Below are 18,427 nucleotides of genomic sequence, written 5' to 3'. Positions count from 1 at the left end.
CGACACAGTTGTTATGAGGTCTGATCTTCGCACCTTCCTAGACATAATATAAATGAGCTGCGGCCAAATTCAGGCGCTAGGCGCGTTTTATATTGCTTTGCACAGAGCATACACACACACTTGATGGTGTTTCGCATGCAGAGAGCTGGTGGAAGATGATGTGATCCCTTACCACTAAGATCTGAGGTATGGGCCCGCCCTGCTAAAACCCAAAGAGACCTTCTTAGATATAATATAATATGTTAGCTAGGGAGAGTGAGAATTAGGTGTTGTTTAAACCTATTCATTTTAGCATTTTAATATGCTTTCACCTTTTGTTTTCTATGGACTCGTAACTCTGCTGATTACTTTGTTTCTTATAATATGTTTGCTTGCATTGTCTAAGATACTGCGTTTGAGAACACTGCATTAGTAAATAAACATTTCAAATGTGCACGTGTCCTCTTTTACTCCTTGTTCTGGATTGAACTGATTGTATAACGAAAGAGTGTTCATGTGTTCCACTTTACCTGAGGTATTCTAAGTCCATGTTCTGGTTTGTCTAAGCATTGGGAGTTTGTAATGACCAATGGGACACTGTAGCTAGTCTGGTCTCGGATTTTGGGTACTAAGGTGAGTTTTGGTACACCCTAACTCACTGAGGTTCCAAGTCTCTATGCACAGTTCTGTAGGAGAACGGAATCCCTGCGACACTACTAAATACCTTTTGTGAATACCGAAAGTCGTAAAGTTAGGATTTTGTCAGATTACTTTTGTGAATCGGGCCCTTTGTTATTGGGGCACTTCATTTAGCATTTTTGTTTCTACTGCCTGACGAGGAGGCTGTGAGTTTGCGCTTTCCCATGATTAAAAGAATAAAGGAAAACCACCTAGGATACAATAGATAAATAGCCGTACTATTGTGCGAAGAGGATATTTCCTCTTACCGTGGCTCAGCCGTTTGCGTTGGGAGCTTAAAGGGGTAGCCCAGCTTGGGCCGTCAGTGGACAGGCGCAGACAGGCCTGCCTTTGGCCAAGACGCCGCACGGGACCCACGCTGTAGGAGACCACAGCTCATGATAAGCGCCTCCGGGTGCAGGTGATGCACCGTTGGCAGCACTCCAGCCGCAAGGACTACTAGGGACTGAAGTCCCCTGCTGCTGGAGACCCTGGCTCCTGATAAGCGCCTCCCGGCACGGATAATCCGTCTTAGCGCGTTGGTGGCACTCCAGCTGGAAGGACTACTGGGGGCTGGGGGCTGGAGTCCCCTGCTGCTGTAAATGGTCTCCCAAATGTAGTCTGTGCTCTGCTGGACACCTCCAGTCTCCCGTAGATTCTTAGGTGCAGGACATCTGGTGGCGCACCTCCCTCAGGCACTGCCAAATGCTCAGCAGCGATTTCCAGTCTTCCAGGGGAAGGCCAACTCAAGGCCAGCCTGGTCGAGGGGGAGAAGATGAACGCCTCTAGCAGGCTCTGCGGAAAAAATGAGAAGCAGCGCCCGGGGGCCAGTACAGGCCCTTGACGTCAGCAGGTGCCATGCACAGAAGCCACGATCCCCCCAGATCTGCGGTGGTATCTAGGGCCTCCAGGCCAGAGCAACAAAAGGCCAGAGGGTATTCACTTGGCAAAAGCAGAGGTGCTGCCTCAGGTCCGGACCGAGTAACAAGTATATGTAATAATGTAATCAGATTGCTGTCTGATTGGTGCAGCTCACGTGAAGGACTGCTTCCCATTCAGAACTCCTGTCAACATTCACCATCTAATATGCGCCTTTAAAGTGTGTAAAACAAATGTATTTTTGCTCTCAGTTAGTTATAATATGAAGTGTTGGATCTTGTATTTTAAATGATCAAGAGTAAGTTGATTTTCAAAATGGATAACTGTAAACTTTTAATTCATCTACATGCATCCTTTCTATTGCTCTTAATTGTGTCAATTTTCAATTCCATTCAACAGGCGATATTGATCTGGTCTTTGGCAATGTTTAAAACACCAACATATGGTACCATTGTCTATCCTGTTTGGGGAGAGATCCTTGGATGGGGCATGATTGTTTTCTGTATCATCTGGATTCCTGTAATTGCTATATACAAAATTGTCAAGGCTGATGGAAGCATTTTTCAAGTGAGTCTTTGGTTTACATTTTCTAACCTACTTTGTAGGCTGTTTTGTTTGTTGGTATGCTGTTATCAACAAGTCTGTTAGCATTGCCTTTGCACCAAAATACACTGGTCATCAATGAACACTAATTCTAGAGTCTCCATTGTTCACAATATTGGACTTAAGTTAATCCACATTGATTCATAAGTTGCCTTATTTCATTTAAAAGCAGTTGTTTCGTTCTTCATTAATCATCTTTGATAGTCCTCCTTTTTAGCATTCACAGCCAAAAGATCAATGTGGAATAATTTAAGTCAAATACAGTGAACATGGGTGATGGTAGTATTGCATAGTGCGATGAGAAACACTGACCAGATTGGACCAGTGTATATTGGCTTTTACAAAGAGCCTATGGCTGAGGGACTCTGACACAAACCTGAACACAACAAAACAACTAAAAGACAACACAATAACATAACCCCGAATCACTATATCTCAATACTAAAACGGAAAATAAAATGGAATAACCGGTGTACAACAACCACAAAATAATATCAAACACTACACCGCAAAAACTAAAGTAAAACAGCATCACACAACCTTAGCAAAAACAATCCAGTTCATAGCACGCCACACCCCACTATAACAACTCAAATGTATTATAGTAAAGTGTTTTTTGAGTTAGTTTATAGTGCTTTTGTGTTTTAATGTGTTGTACTTTGTTAGTGTGTCATGTGTTTGTTCTGCCGTACTCTTGTTTATTTAGTACATAGTGTTGGTGTGTTACGTTGCTTTGATTTTGTCTTGAGCTGTCTAGTTGATTTGTTTTGAGGTGTTATTGTTGTGTTGATATGGTCTAGAATTATGCTATATTATGTTGTGGTAAAGTGTTGGGTTTTGTTATTGTTTCGTTGTGTTAATGTATTAATGTGTTGTGCTGCTTTGTAGTGCATATTGTGTTATGCTGTTGTACAGTTTTGTTGCAGTATTGTTGTACTGTTGTTCTAATGTGCTCTATTAATGTGTTGTTTTATGGTGGTATTATCTTGTGATTAGCTGTGTTATTGTTGTGTTTTATGTTGTGAAGTTCATATGATATCTGGCTATTGTGGCATTGCCTCACAATATCACTGCCTCACACCTTCTCTATTTTATGTTGTTAAAATATGTTTGCACCTGTCTTTGTGATTGTCAAGGACATGTAACAGTGCTAACTAGGAACTATTTCTTATATGGTCCATAGTTACATTTCAAAAACGCTTTCTCTATTAGTCACAAACCATATTTTATCTTAAATGAGCTACCTGCCATAGGGACCTCTGTGTACCCATCAATCATAATTGGGATTGATTAGTTACTCAAATGATTGAATCGCCTTACATGGATTGTAGAGAATATTGGGTTGCACACAACACATGTTACACTTTTCAAACCCAGTTAAAAGGTATAGGCACTACCTGCAAATATTTGCACCTAATCTACAAACATATGTGTTTGTATCCATACACGTATTCTCTTAACCTTACATTTTTCTATGATAGCAAAATGTGTCCTATTAACTTCTGCAGAAATTAATACAATTACCAAATAGCAATCAGTTTATATTGCTTGCTCAATAAATGTTCATTATTAGTGTTATAACACATATAATCTACTAGGCTAAGAACCATACTTTACATACCATGTGTGCTGAACTCTTTTCCTACATGTCTATATAAAGCATGATACATTTCTTGCTGCCCTTATTAGTCTACACATTTTTTCACACACATTTTCTGAGTCTTTATAAGGTAAAGTGCTTTTGTTTGCAAGTTTTATTCTCGGTTACTGTCTGATGTAACACTTGAGTGTGTACCTATGTTTACCCTGATGGGTAATTTGGTCTCGAGACCATGAATCACTTTAATGTATTGTGGGGAATTTTTGTAATCTTGATTGGCTTCCATTGAACTAAACATATCATTATACGTAGATGGAAAGCAAGAACTGGAAACACTGCAGTAACAATATGGAGTGGGGTGGTCAACCTAGGGACACTCATTTTACTCCATTTCTACAGCCATGTTTCGCAGACATAACTCTGCTAGACAGGCAATCCTTTAATTGAATGAAATATAAATAATCATAATTTGATCAAATATAACTAGAGTAATACAATTATATATTTATCATTTGTTGGAGTTAAGTACTGGTGTCATCGTTAAGAAATAAATAATATTTTTAATAATTAATCAAATAGAATTAAAACAGGTTTTCCATTGCTTTGAGTAGAAGTTAAGTTTAATGTTTGAGTTAAAGTTATCATTACAGTTGGAATACACTTCAAATATTCAACTTAATAGCACGTAGTTCAATTATTTTTTTTGAAATATGTTTTTATTGCGAAAACATAGTAGAGGCACAAAGTACACAATCAAGAGGGTCGCTCATAATAAGATAATAGTAACATGAAGTTGTAGGGAGCATACACAGCCAAGTACAGCCCACATGCCGGGGGCTGAGCGGCGTTAGAGCAGAGCATACAATCCGTCTTTGTGCGCTAGGGATATGAACATATCATTGTATTCGCTAGTTTTATTACGTTGTTTACACATTTCAAAATGAACCAATTAAACAAACAAACAAATACCCCATAAATTGCATCAGTAGCACAGAACCGAATATAGTAGGATATTTATGTGAGGGTTAGGAGATGCACAGGCAGTGCAGTACCGCACAGGCTCACGGGAGACACAGTTATGTCTAGACATGTATATATCAAGGAATAGTAGAGTGGCTATGTAGTGCTCCTACACCAGACCCAAATCTCCCACAGTCACTCCCCCCCAATACAATCAGAATCCGAGCCGGCAGGGGAGAACAACTCCGCGCTGGTGGCATCAGAATCATCCTCCTCTAGTCCCTCCATACACAGCATCCTCCAAGCTAGTAAATCATCCTGTAGTTTCCCATCTTTGCGGGTGCGCTGCATGTGAGTCTCTTCTGCTAAGGCCCATTCTCTCGCATCTTTCAGCCATAGAGTGAACTCCGGCGCCCTTTGACCCATCCATGTAATAGCCACTCGTCGCCGCGCCAGGACCAGCAATAGTTGTAGGAATTTATAAGATAACTTTTTCTTTCTGGGCTTCGGCACCAGCGCTAAGAGACAGTGGAGGGGTTCTAAAAGAATTGTAATCCGTGTGGCCCGAGCAATATGGGCTACCACTTTCCGCCAAAAGTCTTGGACCAGGGGGCAGTCCCACGCTAAGTGGAGGAAGCCCGCCCTCCGCGCCCCACACCTAGGGCAATGATGCCGTCTGTCCGCCGATATGCGATGCAGGGAGACAGGCGTCATATAGGTACGGTGGACAAAATTGAAATGAATAAGTTAGAAACGTGCGTTGCAGGAGACTTTGCGGGTCGAAAGCCCGATCCGTCTCCGTCGGTCCGGCTCCAGTTCCACTCCCAAATCTGCCTCCCACGCTGCCCAAGACGGTGCCAGCGGAGGGGCCGAGTCCCGGCGCATGGCCGAATAAAGAAGGGAGATCAAGCGCCTGCCTCTCCCACAGGATAAAATGATGTCTAGGGCGTTAGTAGTCGGAGGTGCCTCCGGGAATTGGGGCCACGTGATCCTGGCCACGTCCTGGAGGGCTCCGTAGTGGAGATACTGTCCCTCGTGGAGGTCAAAGGACTCCAAGGCGCGTTCAAAGGACACAAAAGAGTCGTCCGGGTAGAGGTCCGCTAGAGTCTCGCATCCGCCAGAGCGCCACTCCCTGAAGGACATATTCTCCTCTAAACGGAGTATCGGGGCCAATATCCAAAGCGGGAGCTCTCTATGAAACGGCGCCCGCTGCAACACTCTTTCAACGAACCGTTGCCAGATTTCAGCTGTGTGGCGGACCACGTAGGGTAGAGCGCCATTAGCGCCGCGACCCTGCATCAGGGCCTCCTGCAGAGTCTTTTCATCAGCCGTACCAGCCAGTAGCGCCAGTTCCCAATTCTCAGCGTCAGCAAACCACCGAGCTGCTGGGAGAAGCTGTGCTGCGTAGTAGTACAGGTCAAGGCCACCCTCGTCCCAACTCCGCGTCACCGTACGTAAAGCCACTCTGCTGCGTCCACCCGCCCAGAGTAGGGAGGTAAGGAGCGAGTTCAAGGTCCGAAACACTCGGGGCGGCAACGGACACAGGGTGTTCTGCAAGGTATAGAGAATCCTAGGGAGCATCACCATTTTGGCAATGGCCAATCGTCCCATCAGAGAAAGGAGAAGCGTGTTCCAAAAGGTAACAGATTTGTGGAGGGCTGAGAGTACTTTGTCGACATTATAGGCCAGTAGAGTCTCCTCTGACGTAGCCACCTGGATGCCAAGGTATCTGAATGCTTCTTGTTCACAGCGGAAACCCGCATATGGCAAGTCTGCGCTCGGGTCCGGAACACCGCCCGTCAGCGGGAAAACCAGGGATTTGGCGAGGTTAACACGTAACCCAGAGGCTGCACCAAACCGGTCCAGGAGTCGCAGTAAGACCGGGAGGGCCTCAGAGGGGGAGGTCAGATAAAAAAGCGCATCATCTGCGTAAAGGGAGACAATGTTGGTGGTCTCACCGACCACTATCCCCCACTGCCACAGCTCCAAGCGAGCGGCAATTGCCAGAGGCTCAATTGCAAGGGCAAACAGGAGAGGGGACAGGGGGCAACCCTGTCGGGTGCCTCTCCCCAATGTCCACTCCTCCGAGCGGGCTGAACCCAATCGCACCCTAGCTCGGGGCGCCCCGTAGAGTATCCTAATCCAATTGCAAAAGCCAGGCCCGAACCCTATAGTTCTCAGCACCTGCATCAAGTATCCCCAATGTACTGTGTCAAAGGCTTTAGCCAAATCGACTGAGACCAAGACTTGAGGACCCTCTCTGTCCCGAACTTCATGGAGGACATGATTCAGGCGGCGCAAGTTCATCGCCGTGTTACGACCCGGGATGAATCCGCATTGGTCGGAGTGGATCAGTCGGGTCATGTATGGGGCAAGACGAGTGGCCAAGATCTTAGTGAGGAGTTTGGCATCCGTATTAATCAGGGTGATAGGGCGGTACGCCGCGGGATCGAGACCGTCACCTCCCGGCTTCAAAATCATGCACACCTCTCCTTGGTTCATGGAGGGCGCCAGTATGCAGAGCCTCATTATAAACCTGCAACAGAAGGGGAGCTAAAACGTGCCCGAAGGAACGATAGAATTCAGCTGGGTAACCGTCACCACCGGGGGTCTTCGCACAGGGGAGGGCGGCTATTGCAGCATGAATCTCGCCTAGTGTGAGGTGCGCATCCAAGTCTTTTACTGCCGCTTCCGACAGAGTCTGGAGGTCCAGGCCCTCAAGGTACGAGTGATAGGCATCTTCCATAATGGACGGGTCAGCCCTATATACGGTTTGCAGATGGCAGCGGAGAACCTCGAGGATATCGGATTCAGAGTGGACCACAGTTCCACCCGAGTCGCGTAAGGCAACTATCTTCTCAGGCGCGAACTCCCGGCGAAGAATCCAGGCCAATAAGCGGCCAGATTTGTCTCCTTCACGGTGGAGGCGCTGTCTATATTGGCCCAATGTAAACTTGTCAAGTCGGGTAAGTATGTCATGGATCGAGACCAGGGCAGCAGACTCTGTTCGCTGATCCGCTGCCTCTGGGTTAGAGTCAGATTGGGCGCGTTGAAGCGCAGCCTCCTCCTTCTGCAAGTCAGACAACAACTGTCTGCGGACCCCATATGTGAGGCCCATACAGGCGCCACGTACAACTGCCTTCAAGGCGTCCCATTTAGTAGAGTAGGGCAGATCATCTCCCCCCCAGTTGAGCTCCAAGTATTCCGACAGCGACTCCGCTACGCGGTCCCTGCCCACCTGGTCTAGGAGGAGGTCAGCGGGCATTCTCCACGTGCGTGGACGTGCCGCTCGATCCGGCCACTGCGCCACGCATGTCACCGGGGCATGGTCTGATAGGTATCGGGCTTGATGCGTAACTGTCAAGGTCAGGGACGGAGTAAGGTTAGCCGCAAGAACGCGGTCCAATCTGCTATGGGTACCATGCGTTGGGGTGTAACATGTGTAAATTTTCTGAGCAGGGTGGCAGGACCGCCACACGTCCACAGCACCTAGATTGTGCATCACGTCGCGCAGACGGGCCGTCATGCGGGGCTTAGTGCCCGACCGGGGTGGATGTCGATCCAACTCAGGGTGCAGCACACAATTGAAGTCCCCAAACCAAAGGAGGGGTGCATCCAAACCCGAAGCCACAAGGTCCTGAACTTGCGAAAAGAAATCAGGGTCATCAGTGTTTGGGGCATAAGTATTAAGGAGTAGGAGCTCTTTGTCATCTAACCTAAGTCGCACCAATAAGTATTCTGCTTGAAGGCAGTTGTACGTGGCGCCTGTATCTGCCGTTCACATCTGCTTCAACATATTGAACCGCACAAGGAATCCCAGGGGCCACCCATATAAGGACCCCCCTAGCATATGTAGAGAAGGAGGAATGAAAAATCTGACCTCTCCACTTTCTGGATAGCCGTGGTGCGCCGTCGTCATCCAGATGGGTCTCTTGCAGACAAGCAATCGAGACCCCATGACGTTTAAGGAAGGTGAGGACTCTGTGCCTCTTGGTGCAAGTACCCAAGCCACGTACATTCCACGTTAAAAATTTAAAACCCATGGCCCATGATAACGCTTAATCAAGTTATAGAATAGAGACAACATAACCTGTCGCCCCTCGACCCCCACCATAGTAGAATCTGCCGGGGAGGCTTGGTCAGTAAGCTGTCCCCAAATCGGTGTCAATGTGCATGTGATGCTAAACATACTTACTCCACAAATTGTAACCCACCCCCCAACAACTTCGAAACATCGAGTTTTCACAAAAACTGGTTCCCCCCCACCACCCACGAGCAAAAGGATAGCAACAACAAGAAACGCCACCCCGCCCTTCCCCTGCCAGTGCCAGGACGTACACAGCCACCCCACACAACTCATTCAACACTCACACACAACAGAACAACCCCACCCACCTCACCTCCCAGCTCCCCGAAAAGACCCAGCAATGTCAGTGCAATACCTGGGCATGTCTCCACCCCTTCGTTGGTAATATCGTCCAGAAGTGACACAAGGCGCAAATTAGCCCCACCCATCTCCCTCATACGACAGGCTATAAGGGCGCAAGTGTTCAAACATGATCCAGTATCCAAAAGGGAGCCCCCGTAGAGGCAGGAACTAGATAGAGGAACCCAGCAGTGCGTCAACACGGGTGCCCCCGCCCCAAGAGTAACCATACAAACAGGGCAAACCAACACCAGACAACAGTTCACTCCAACCTTGGGTCAGCGAGGGCCGTCTCCGGGACCACCGGGCTGTAGAGTTCGTATCCAGCGACAGTTCCTGCAAGGTGTCCGGTACCAGGATGTCACCAGGGTCAGGGGCAGCAGTCGAACTCACATTCGCTCTCGCCGGTAATGTTTCCATAAGGTTAGCTCCATCTGCCCCTACTGTAGGCCGAGGTGTGGGAGATCCTTGAGACCCAGAGCGGCGTCGTCTTCTACTCCGATGCTTCTTTTGTGGTCTGGTCCCCCAAGTGTCACGCGGGCCACCCCGCTCCCCCGGAGGGAGGTCATCCCCTCTGATCTCGAGCCACTCCCACACCTCCGCCGGTGAATCACGGCCCTGGGATAGTACCTTGAGTTTGGCTGGGTATAGAAGCATATATTGAAGTTTCATCTTGCGGAGTTTTTGTTTGACTCCCACATATGATTTCCTCTGCTCCTGCACTTGTTGGGTATAATCAGGGTAAATTGACACTCGGCTATTTTCAATCAGGAGGGTGGACTCCGATTCCCTCGCAGCTCTCAAAATACAGTCACGGTCCTTATAGTTCAGGATCTTCGCTATGAGGGCTCTAGGAGCTTCCCCCGGGCGCGGAGGGGGCACGAGGGCTCTATGCGCCCGCTCCACAACAAAGACGTTGGACAATCCTGATGGGCACAAGTGTGTGCAAATCCAAGTTTCAAGGAAGCGTTCAGGGTTCCCCGCCTCCAATCGCTCCGGCACTCCCAGGACCCGAATGTTGCTCCGGCGGGCTCTCCCTTCCGCGTCCTCGGCCCGTCTCTCCAATGCGCGGGTAGTAGATGTAAGTTGTGCAACAGATTTTTGTAGGGAGGCCACCTCACCCTGCAATTGCGTAATATTCCCCTCTGCATTCGAGACCTTGTCCGCCACTTTGTGAAGATCGGTCCTGAGGAGATTCACATCTATGGACACAGTCTCTATCTGTCGTTCCAGAGCAGAATGGGAGCCCTGAATTGCTTCAGGAGTTCGGCTCTGGATGGCTCCGTCGGGTTCTCGCTGTCGTCTTCAGACCCCGTCTGACGCGTGATCCTCTGCGACGGTAGGCGCGGGGTGGTATACTGCGTAATAGTGTTTGGTTGGGAGCCCTTCAAAGAGCGGCCGCCACGAGCCGCCATCTTGTGAGGTAGATGATGTCCGCAGTTAGCGCCTGCCAAAGGGCCTTGACGATCTAACAAGCCAAATGCGTAGAGGTCGAAATCAGGAGCAGGCAGTGGCAAAGCAACAACAGTTGAAGGGGAGCGCCCAGGGCGAACCAGCCGATCCCACAGCGAGGCCGGTACAATAGGAGCGGATTCCCCACTTCCACGCAGCGGTGAGAGTCCGGTAGCGGGCAAAGTCCGATCTCTGTCAAGAAGGCAGGTAAGTGTCAGCCGACCTCCAGTGTGCACAGCTCTATGGAGCCCCCTACCTCCGGTTGGGAACAGGCAGGTCACCAGGGCCACAGGGACAGCGCTGCGGGCAAGCACCAATTCACAGGATAGAGCGTGACAGGGTTCCCCCTATATGTGGAGTTCAGAAGCCCCACTCATAGAAAGCAGCACAGAAAGCAGCATAAAAGCAGCATAGAAAGAGGGCAGACAGGCGCTGGTCGGCCCACAGTGGCGACGCCGGTGGCGACGTCCTCAGCCGGTGGTGTCCAGCAGGGGGAGCAAGCCAACAGTAGAGTGGGCCCGGTGAAAGCAATGCTGCAGGCCCCACGCTGCAAATCCAAAGGAGAGAGGAGGCCGGGCGCTCCAGCAGGATAGGAGACGCCGCGGTCAGTGCGTGGTGGCAGGAGGGGTCGGGGGTCGGGCACTCACAGCTGCACCGGACCCCCAGCGCTCCAGGGTCAGTCCGCCGTACACCGGGAGGAGAGGGTCTTACCCGGATCTCCGCCGCTCGCCACCGCAAACTCCTCGGTCCAGTCTGTGGGCACCCCCGGGATCCGATCGCCAGTCACAGGGCACCGCAAACACGCAGCGCAAGGGCACACGCCCCCGGCGTCCGGCTCAGAACCCCTCGTGTGTCTCTTGTGGGCGGAGCGCCCGTAGCTGAATCACCGCCTCAGGCCCAGACCGCGGTCTCGCGTAGCCTAGGGCGGCGTCATGAACGTCGGGAGCGCCGTCACCTCCTCTCACGGCGGAGCTCCAAGTTTCTTCTCGAGGCCAGGGGTCGCAATCCAGTCCGGCGAGATTCCGACGTGAAATCCACGGGGTAGGATAGCCCAGGTAGGAGAAATGAACAGGATTTGTGGGTCTCTGGGACGGAGCTGGTGGAGCTCACGTCCTGTCGGCCATGTTGCTTGGCCACGCCCCCAGCACGTAGTTCAATTTAAATCAATTATCCAAATTCAGAAAAAAGAATGGTTACTGTTAGTTTAGGATTAGCTAGCATTATCACATATTATAAAAATGTAATTTGGAATAAGTTAGAATTAGTCAAAAAAAATACACTTAACATTAGTTTAGGTCAGTCGTTCCCAAACCTTTTTGACCCGCAGCTCCCTTGAATAATTGGCCACTACCCATGGCTCCCCACTGTTACTTTTTTTGGAGAGTGAGGGGGATGTAAGCCCGGCCTCTGGAGTGCTTGCATTTTTCTCCCTGAAAATAATTGGAATGAAGCTGATGAAAGTATTATAATAATATACGCAGGGTGTTTCGTATTACTAAGGCGGCGCCTCTAATAAAATATTCCTAGCTATACTTCTTTGCCCATGCCTTTTTTAGGGTACCTTCTTGAACTTTTGTATCCCAATTACAGTGATAGCACCCCTATGCCTTTAGGCTCCATTGCCAAAGTGTTTATGCGCTTGAAGAATATTTGCATGCACTTCCATTTCTACCCATGTCAAACGTGCCAACACACCTGTCTTAGCAGGGTGACCATTGTTTTTCATACCAGATACAGCTTTATTTTTGCTGCCTCCTACCTAAAATGGCCTCCAAATCAATGTAAGTAAAATAAATTCCTCAGATATCTTTTTTTTTTTAAGTCCCACTTTCTTGCTTCCGAATGTTGGCATAGTACCTTATATAGTGTTTTACTTCCCTCTGTCCAAGGAGAGAGAGCAGGCCTGTCTGGAAATGTTTTTGTACTGAAAGAAATGTGTACTGGAAGTACATATGATTCAAGTACAATTGTCAATACTTCATAATACTTAGGGGCCCATTAGTATGTCGGGCGGATCGGCACCGCCTGCATGGCGGTGGCGATCTGCCCGACATATTCCCCCGCCCGCAAGCAAATTCCCCGCCACATTACTATTGCGGGGAAGACCCCGGTGGACGGAAAGACCGTCTGCTGGTTTGCCGCCCGGTTGATGAGTCGACCGGGCGGAAAAGCTGTCAATATGGTGGCGGTGTCTGGTAGACACCGCCATCCATATTAGAATACATGCAGGGACATGACTTTCGGTGGCGGCAATGCCGCCATGGAAAGGCATGCGGTCTTCAACATTGGGGGCCGGTAGTGGACCCCAGGGATTCTGGGGGAGGGGGGTGCACATGGGGGGTACCTGTCCGCCCGCCATACTAATGAGCCCCTTAGTGTGTTTAATAGACAGGACAACTGTACCTTCTTGATAACTTGCATTGGTGTAAAATGCATTTTGAAAAAAAAAACTATTTACGAGTGTAACAAAATAAATCAGACTTTTTCTGCTTACTTTGGGAGTGTTGGAATGTGGGGATCCAGTGAAATATGGAGGTCATCTCCATGCCATCAATTAAACACTACATTTACAGCTTTAGGCATATCACTTACAAATCATTGACATCATACGTTTAAGTCCAACTAGTTTAACCCCTTCCATGCTGATGACGAGCTCAGCTCGTCATGAGGTACACCGCTCGTACGCTCATGACGAGCTGAGCTCGTCATGTAACGCGGTATTTACAAAACTTCAACGCACAGCGGGAAAACCGCTAGCGCTGATGCGGTTAACTGAAGCCAACAACCCCTTCAACATTAAATGCATTAAAGTGCTTGGTGCGCGGCTCCCCTGGCTAGTTTAGCAGCTCCCCAGGGAGCCAACGTTCACAGTTTGGGAACCACTGGTTTAGGTTATCATTTGATTTGAGTGCAAGGGTTCCTTAAATAATGTGATTAAGTATCATTTAAATCGATTTGATTAATATAACATATTGGTGCATGTTTAATTCGTAAGAGATACCAGAACGGTTGAGGGCAAAAACATGTAATGCCTTTAATTTAATATTTGAAATATAATTAAATGCAGATAATTGCATATTTATTACAGCTTGAGGTAGAGCTTGGTAGAATAATTGAGTTAGAGTAAAGATATATTAGTTAATGAAATTAAATCCAAAACAAATAATACTAAAATAACTCCATATCTGTAATTGAAGAGTGGTATTGTTAAAAACAGGAATTCATTATGATGTAAAGGTCAAAACTAGAACATGGTGTTGAGCTAATGGATCTTTTCATGTTAAAACGTGTTATACAAGGTAACAGAAGAAGAGATAAAAATGGTGGACTGAAGAAAGAGAAGATTCCCACCAGACCCGTTCTGACAGACTGGAGGACCCTATGCATCATGTGTTGCTCCTGGCGTTGCTCTCCGGCAGTTAGCTTTGTCTGGGTAGCCATCTGACTAGGTATATCCTCTTGGACAGCCTCCCCTCTACAGGGCCAGACAGACTCTTTCACTCTCTCCATACGCTGGCAAATTTATTGGCAGTAGCTCCTGCAGCAAAAGGTGCATATTTCAGGTCATATGTAAAATGTAAATGTGTTGTATTTGTAAAGCGCACAGCTGCCCACGCAACGGGGCGTCCCGGCGCTGAACTCATACCGCTGTGGAACCCTTCCTGGCTTTTCCATGTGAAATGTCCACTCCTGGACACCCCCAAGGTGAAGCCAGGCATCCAAGCGCTGTTGGGCCAGACCTCTACATCAGGGTCTGCCGCTCTAACCATTGAAAACTCTTCATGATTACGTCATTTTTATCAATTCATCAATATTAATCCAACATTTTAACTCGTGCATCTTCCTTAATTGCGCCACTACGGAGACAGCATGTTTGCATTTTGAATTCTTTATTCATCATTTTCAAACACCAAGCGTTGCCAATCCAGGCTTTAACGGAGGCATGTGAGGACAGACATGTTTCAAAAGTGGTTTTATGAAATCAACGTGCTCCCAATGCATTTCGAATTCTATAAATTCTTCGTCAGGGGTTTAACTGAAAATAAGATAAAGACACAATTATACTGGCTGCTTGACCATTATTAGTTTACTCAAACTGATTACTCTGACTATACCCTCCATTAAACAGAAAAAACAACTTATGTTTGCACTAGCCCAAGATTCTCCCTCCGTGCTCGAACCCTACCATCTCCCAAATTGTGATTCACCATGAATCACAACTCCCTCCCAGCTGCACAGGTCCCACTAAGCTACAGAGCACCCTTCACACAATTTACCTTCTCTACGCCACTGCAAGCAGCATAACCTCACTTCGCTTCCACATAACAAGTGCTCTTAATGATTTACACTCGCTCTCGTGCCGTTTTTAAAGAGAGAAATCTCCCACCTGTGAGCAATCCAGCTATACTCCGCTCCACCCCTCCTTTTTGTGTATCATACCAATAAACTTCATCTCCCATGGTGCCCCACATCACAGTCAAAGAAAAACATACTCCCTCCGAATTAAATCTACACCTGACCGTCATCAGCCTCTCTGAATCAGTCATCCGGGATAGAAAAAAAGAAGGCAGTACCTAGATAAGTCCTCACCTTGCAAAAAAGAAACGCAGTCCAACCGCTCACCCCACCATCAACCAGATGGTAGTGCTTAGAAAGAATTAATCAAAAGCCCCTTGCTAACAAAAGTCCTACTACTGTAAATTTGCTACACACACATGCTCATACATGACATATATGCTGGATGTCAATGCAAAGTCCTAGGCCTACACACAACACCATCATTTTACCCAAGAGAGCCTGAATACAACACTTTCAGTGACATAGGTAAAACATCTGGTCACCCTGTCGATCTCAAACGCTATGTGCTCCCCCCACTGCTTCATGTGCTGTTCCCACGCACGGTGAAAGTAAGCCTCTTCCCATCATGAGAGCATGCTTTCTGCGCCATTCCAAGACACAGGATAGGTCCAGGACTTTGTAGAGTCAGACACAGGCCTAGGCCTCTGACCTCACTCTTAGATTAGTGTGATACTAGGTCCAAAATATGTCAAGTGAAACCAGGACAAAAATAAAGGTCAAGATGGAAGTTACGCAGACATCCAGGGAGTCAGGGCTGGAGAATATACTATGCAGGGAAAAAATGTTCCCAACACGCTATGGCCCCATCTCTAAATTAGACCCGTTGTTTAGAATACTGCTCTGACAAAATCTAAACTGTGCAAATGGGTACAAATGAGAGCAGTATCCCCTCCTAGGGCCGTAGTATGAAAAGTGCCCTCAGGTGCAACAGGCATGTGCGACCGCTTTGTGCCCCCCTGGGTCACTTTGGTATTACAGAAAGGGTTGCAGATACATGTCTGTAATGCACATTGCACTGGCGCACATATAGGGTGTTACCTCTTTTGCATGGGGGCGTGGCCTCATGCAAGTGAGGGAATCCCTTTGCCTTTGTGCCCGTGCCATATTATAGACCCGGAGAAGCTGAGTATGTCCAGTACCTCACACACCACCCATTGGCACTGCAATATTATCCAATGTAAGCTTGGACATAGGATCTAATTTTAAATTACATTATTTTATTTTACGATTTTTAAAATATAAATAAGAGTATTCGATGGTAAAACATTATGTATAAATAAAACGTAAGTATTAATTGATTATAAAATGTTAATATAATTTTTGTAATTTGAAAATTAAGGTCAATTAATTAAAAGAATATATAATTATTGTAATCTTTATTTGTTTGTACTACATAATAAATACATATGAACATTGTACTTTATCTTTTTTTCATTTAAATCATAAGAAAAAAGGTTAATTTAATATAGTAATCATGATTACATAATTAATTAAGTCAAATTAATAATGTTGTTTCTTTCTTTACCACCTGCAGTATTAGCACAAAGCAAAGTCCATAGTTATTACATTGTCAGCTATCATACATTGAAAAGAGGTAGATTATTGGACCTCTAAGGTAATTTTTTACAATAGTAACATGAAACTAATAAGGGTCATTCTTGATATTAGAATATCAACAGAACTTGTAGGTGGCTCAATTATATTCTAACACCACCATTTGGACATGATATAGTCTGTTGGAAGAATGCACCAAACATGACTTCGTCAATAATAGCATTAGGCCATTAGACTGATTGCAGTTTTGTAATGACATTAGTGAATATCTTCATAAATTATCTGTAATTATTTATTAACCCAGTCACAAAGGGTGCACTAATATTTATTCAATAATGCAAAATTTCCTAGCTAGGGTGCAGGAAAGTTTCAATTCTATTAAGGCAGCAGAGGCGAGGATTAGGCTGTTTCTTTCTTCTATTTATTACAATTCAACAGCTCCTGTAGCCTTTCATGAAAACACAATCCACATAAAAACAAGCATTGGCATAGCCAATAGGTCTCGCCTTTGGGACTTTATAAGTATTTAATTATGCAGCACAATATCCTTGGTGCAACATCAACTGTTACATAGCTAAACACTTATAAGGTCCCAACGGCGAGACCTATTGGCTTTGCCAATGCTTGTTTAATGAAGCAGCTGATTTTGAAGATGGTATAGGATAGCAAAGGGAGCCTCTTGCCTTCCATCAGGACATGGGTAATGTGGGTATTTTTTCAGGGCCATGATAAAGCATGCTATGGTGTGAAGGACGACCTTAAGGGGGGCAGTCTTGGGAGACTGGAACACGGCATCGCCAATGATCTTCTACAAGAGTACAAGGTCTTGAATAGCAGTTCTGAAGTCACTTTATGCACGGACCGATTTTACTTTCTTTAGTATAGAACCTGGCCATCTTGGTTATTGTGTTATTAAGCAATGTTTGTGCTCGGTCTTGCTTGCAATAAATAGTAGGGATTCTGTATTAGTTGGACTGAGCTTCAAGTACGTGCTGGACATCCAGGTCTAGGCGAGTTGCAGAAGTGTTTCAGGCATTGGATGCCTGGAGCGAAGGAGAGTTTCAAGTAGAGTTGTGTGGAATTATTAGGTTCATAAATTTTGATGTCATTATCAGCAAGTAGAATCCCAAGGGGGTTCTGGTAGAAGTTAAAGGCTACTGGGACAGAATGGAACCCTGGGGGACTCTGAGTTATCTTTTTGCTGAATGAGAATAGAAAGGGGTTTAGAATGTGGAATGTGTTAAGGTTGTGGAAGATAATATGCAGTTGGAGTGTGGACAGTTGACGTTAACGTTGAAGCCATGTGGATCTATTCCTGTATTTCCCCTGTTCTGCAGATTTACCTAAATATGTTTTCCTTGGCTAACCACCTGTGTGAGAAGTTCTGTTGTAGAGGTGCATCTCAATAGTTGAAAAGAGGATAGGATATTAGCAGTGAGCAGAAGAGGCATCACAGGCACATTAGCACAGTAGCAAAGGTGCACAGAAAATCCACTGGCTCAACAGTACAGCAGTCAAAGATATATGTGACCATGATGGAGGTACATATTGTTATGGTAATGCCAACCACTGTGCTGGCCGTTTGGCAAGAACCAAATGTTGATTGGTCATATTGCCGTTGCTTAATGCTGTATATGGGTGTTAAATTAGTACTCATAAGGGGACATATATTCCTAGACAGTATTACCATGAGTAGAAATGACAAAACAAAGTAATACTATCACATAATGTCCTGCATTACACCGCCAAATATGCCTTTTCTTGCCAAAAAATGTAGTCAGCGCTGTTGCACAATGGGGTCCTCCTCTGCCGCATAATACTAGTGGCCCTGCGTAATATGTAAAAACAATCTTTGTGCTGTTCATCCATTTGTAACTGACAATGTAATGATTAATAGCTATATATGCAGCACTTTTTTTAGAAGGTTCCTGATAGAC

At 46.5% G+C, this 18,427-nt stretch overlaps 1 protein-coding gene across 4 annotated transcripts in view; it reads left to right on the top strand.

Moving 5' to 3' along the window:
• The window catches only part of LOC144827733 (sodium- and chloride-dependent neutral and basic amino acid transporter B(0+)-like), a 3,091,484-nt gene that overhangs the window by 2,088,207 nt on the left and 984,850 nt on the right, over positions 1-18,427 (top strand). For all 4 annotated transcript variants that reach the window (XM_078685937.1, XM_078685938.1, XM_078685939.1 and 1 more), the window contains one exon: positions 1,936-2,103. In XM_078685937.1, the coding sequence (XP_078542063.1) occupies positions 1,936-2,103 (168 nt within the window). The remainder of the gene's footprint in view (positions 1-1,935; positions 2,104-18,427) is intronic.

The sequence above is a fragment of the Lissotriton helveticus genome, chromosome 4_1 (assembly GCF_964261635.1).
Source record: "Lissotriton helveticus chromosome 4_1, aLisHel1.1, whole genome shotgun sequence".
Classification (NCBI taxonomy): Eukaryota; Metazoa; Chordata; class Amphibia; order Caudata; family Salamandridae; genus Lissotriton; species Lissotriton helveticus.
Note: the sequence above shows the minus strand (reverse complement) of the source record. Positions and strands in the feature narration are given on the sequence as shown.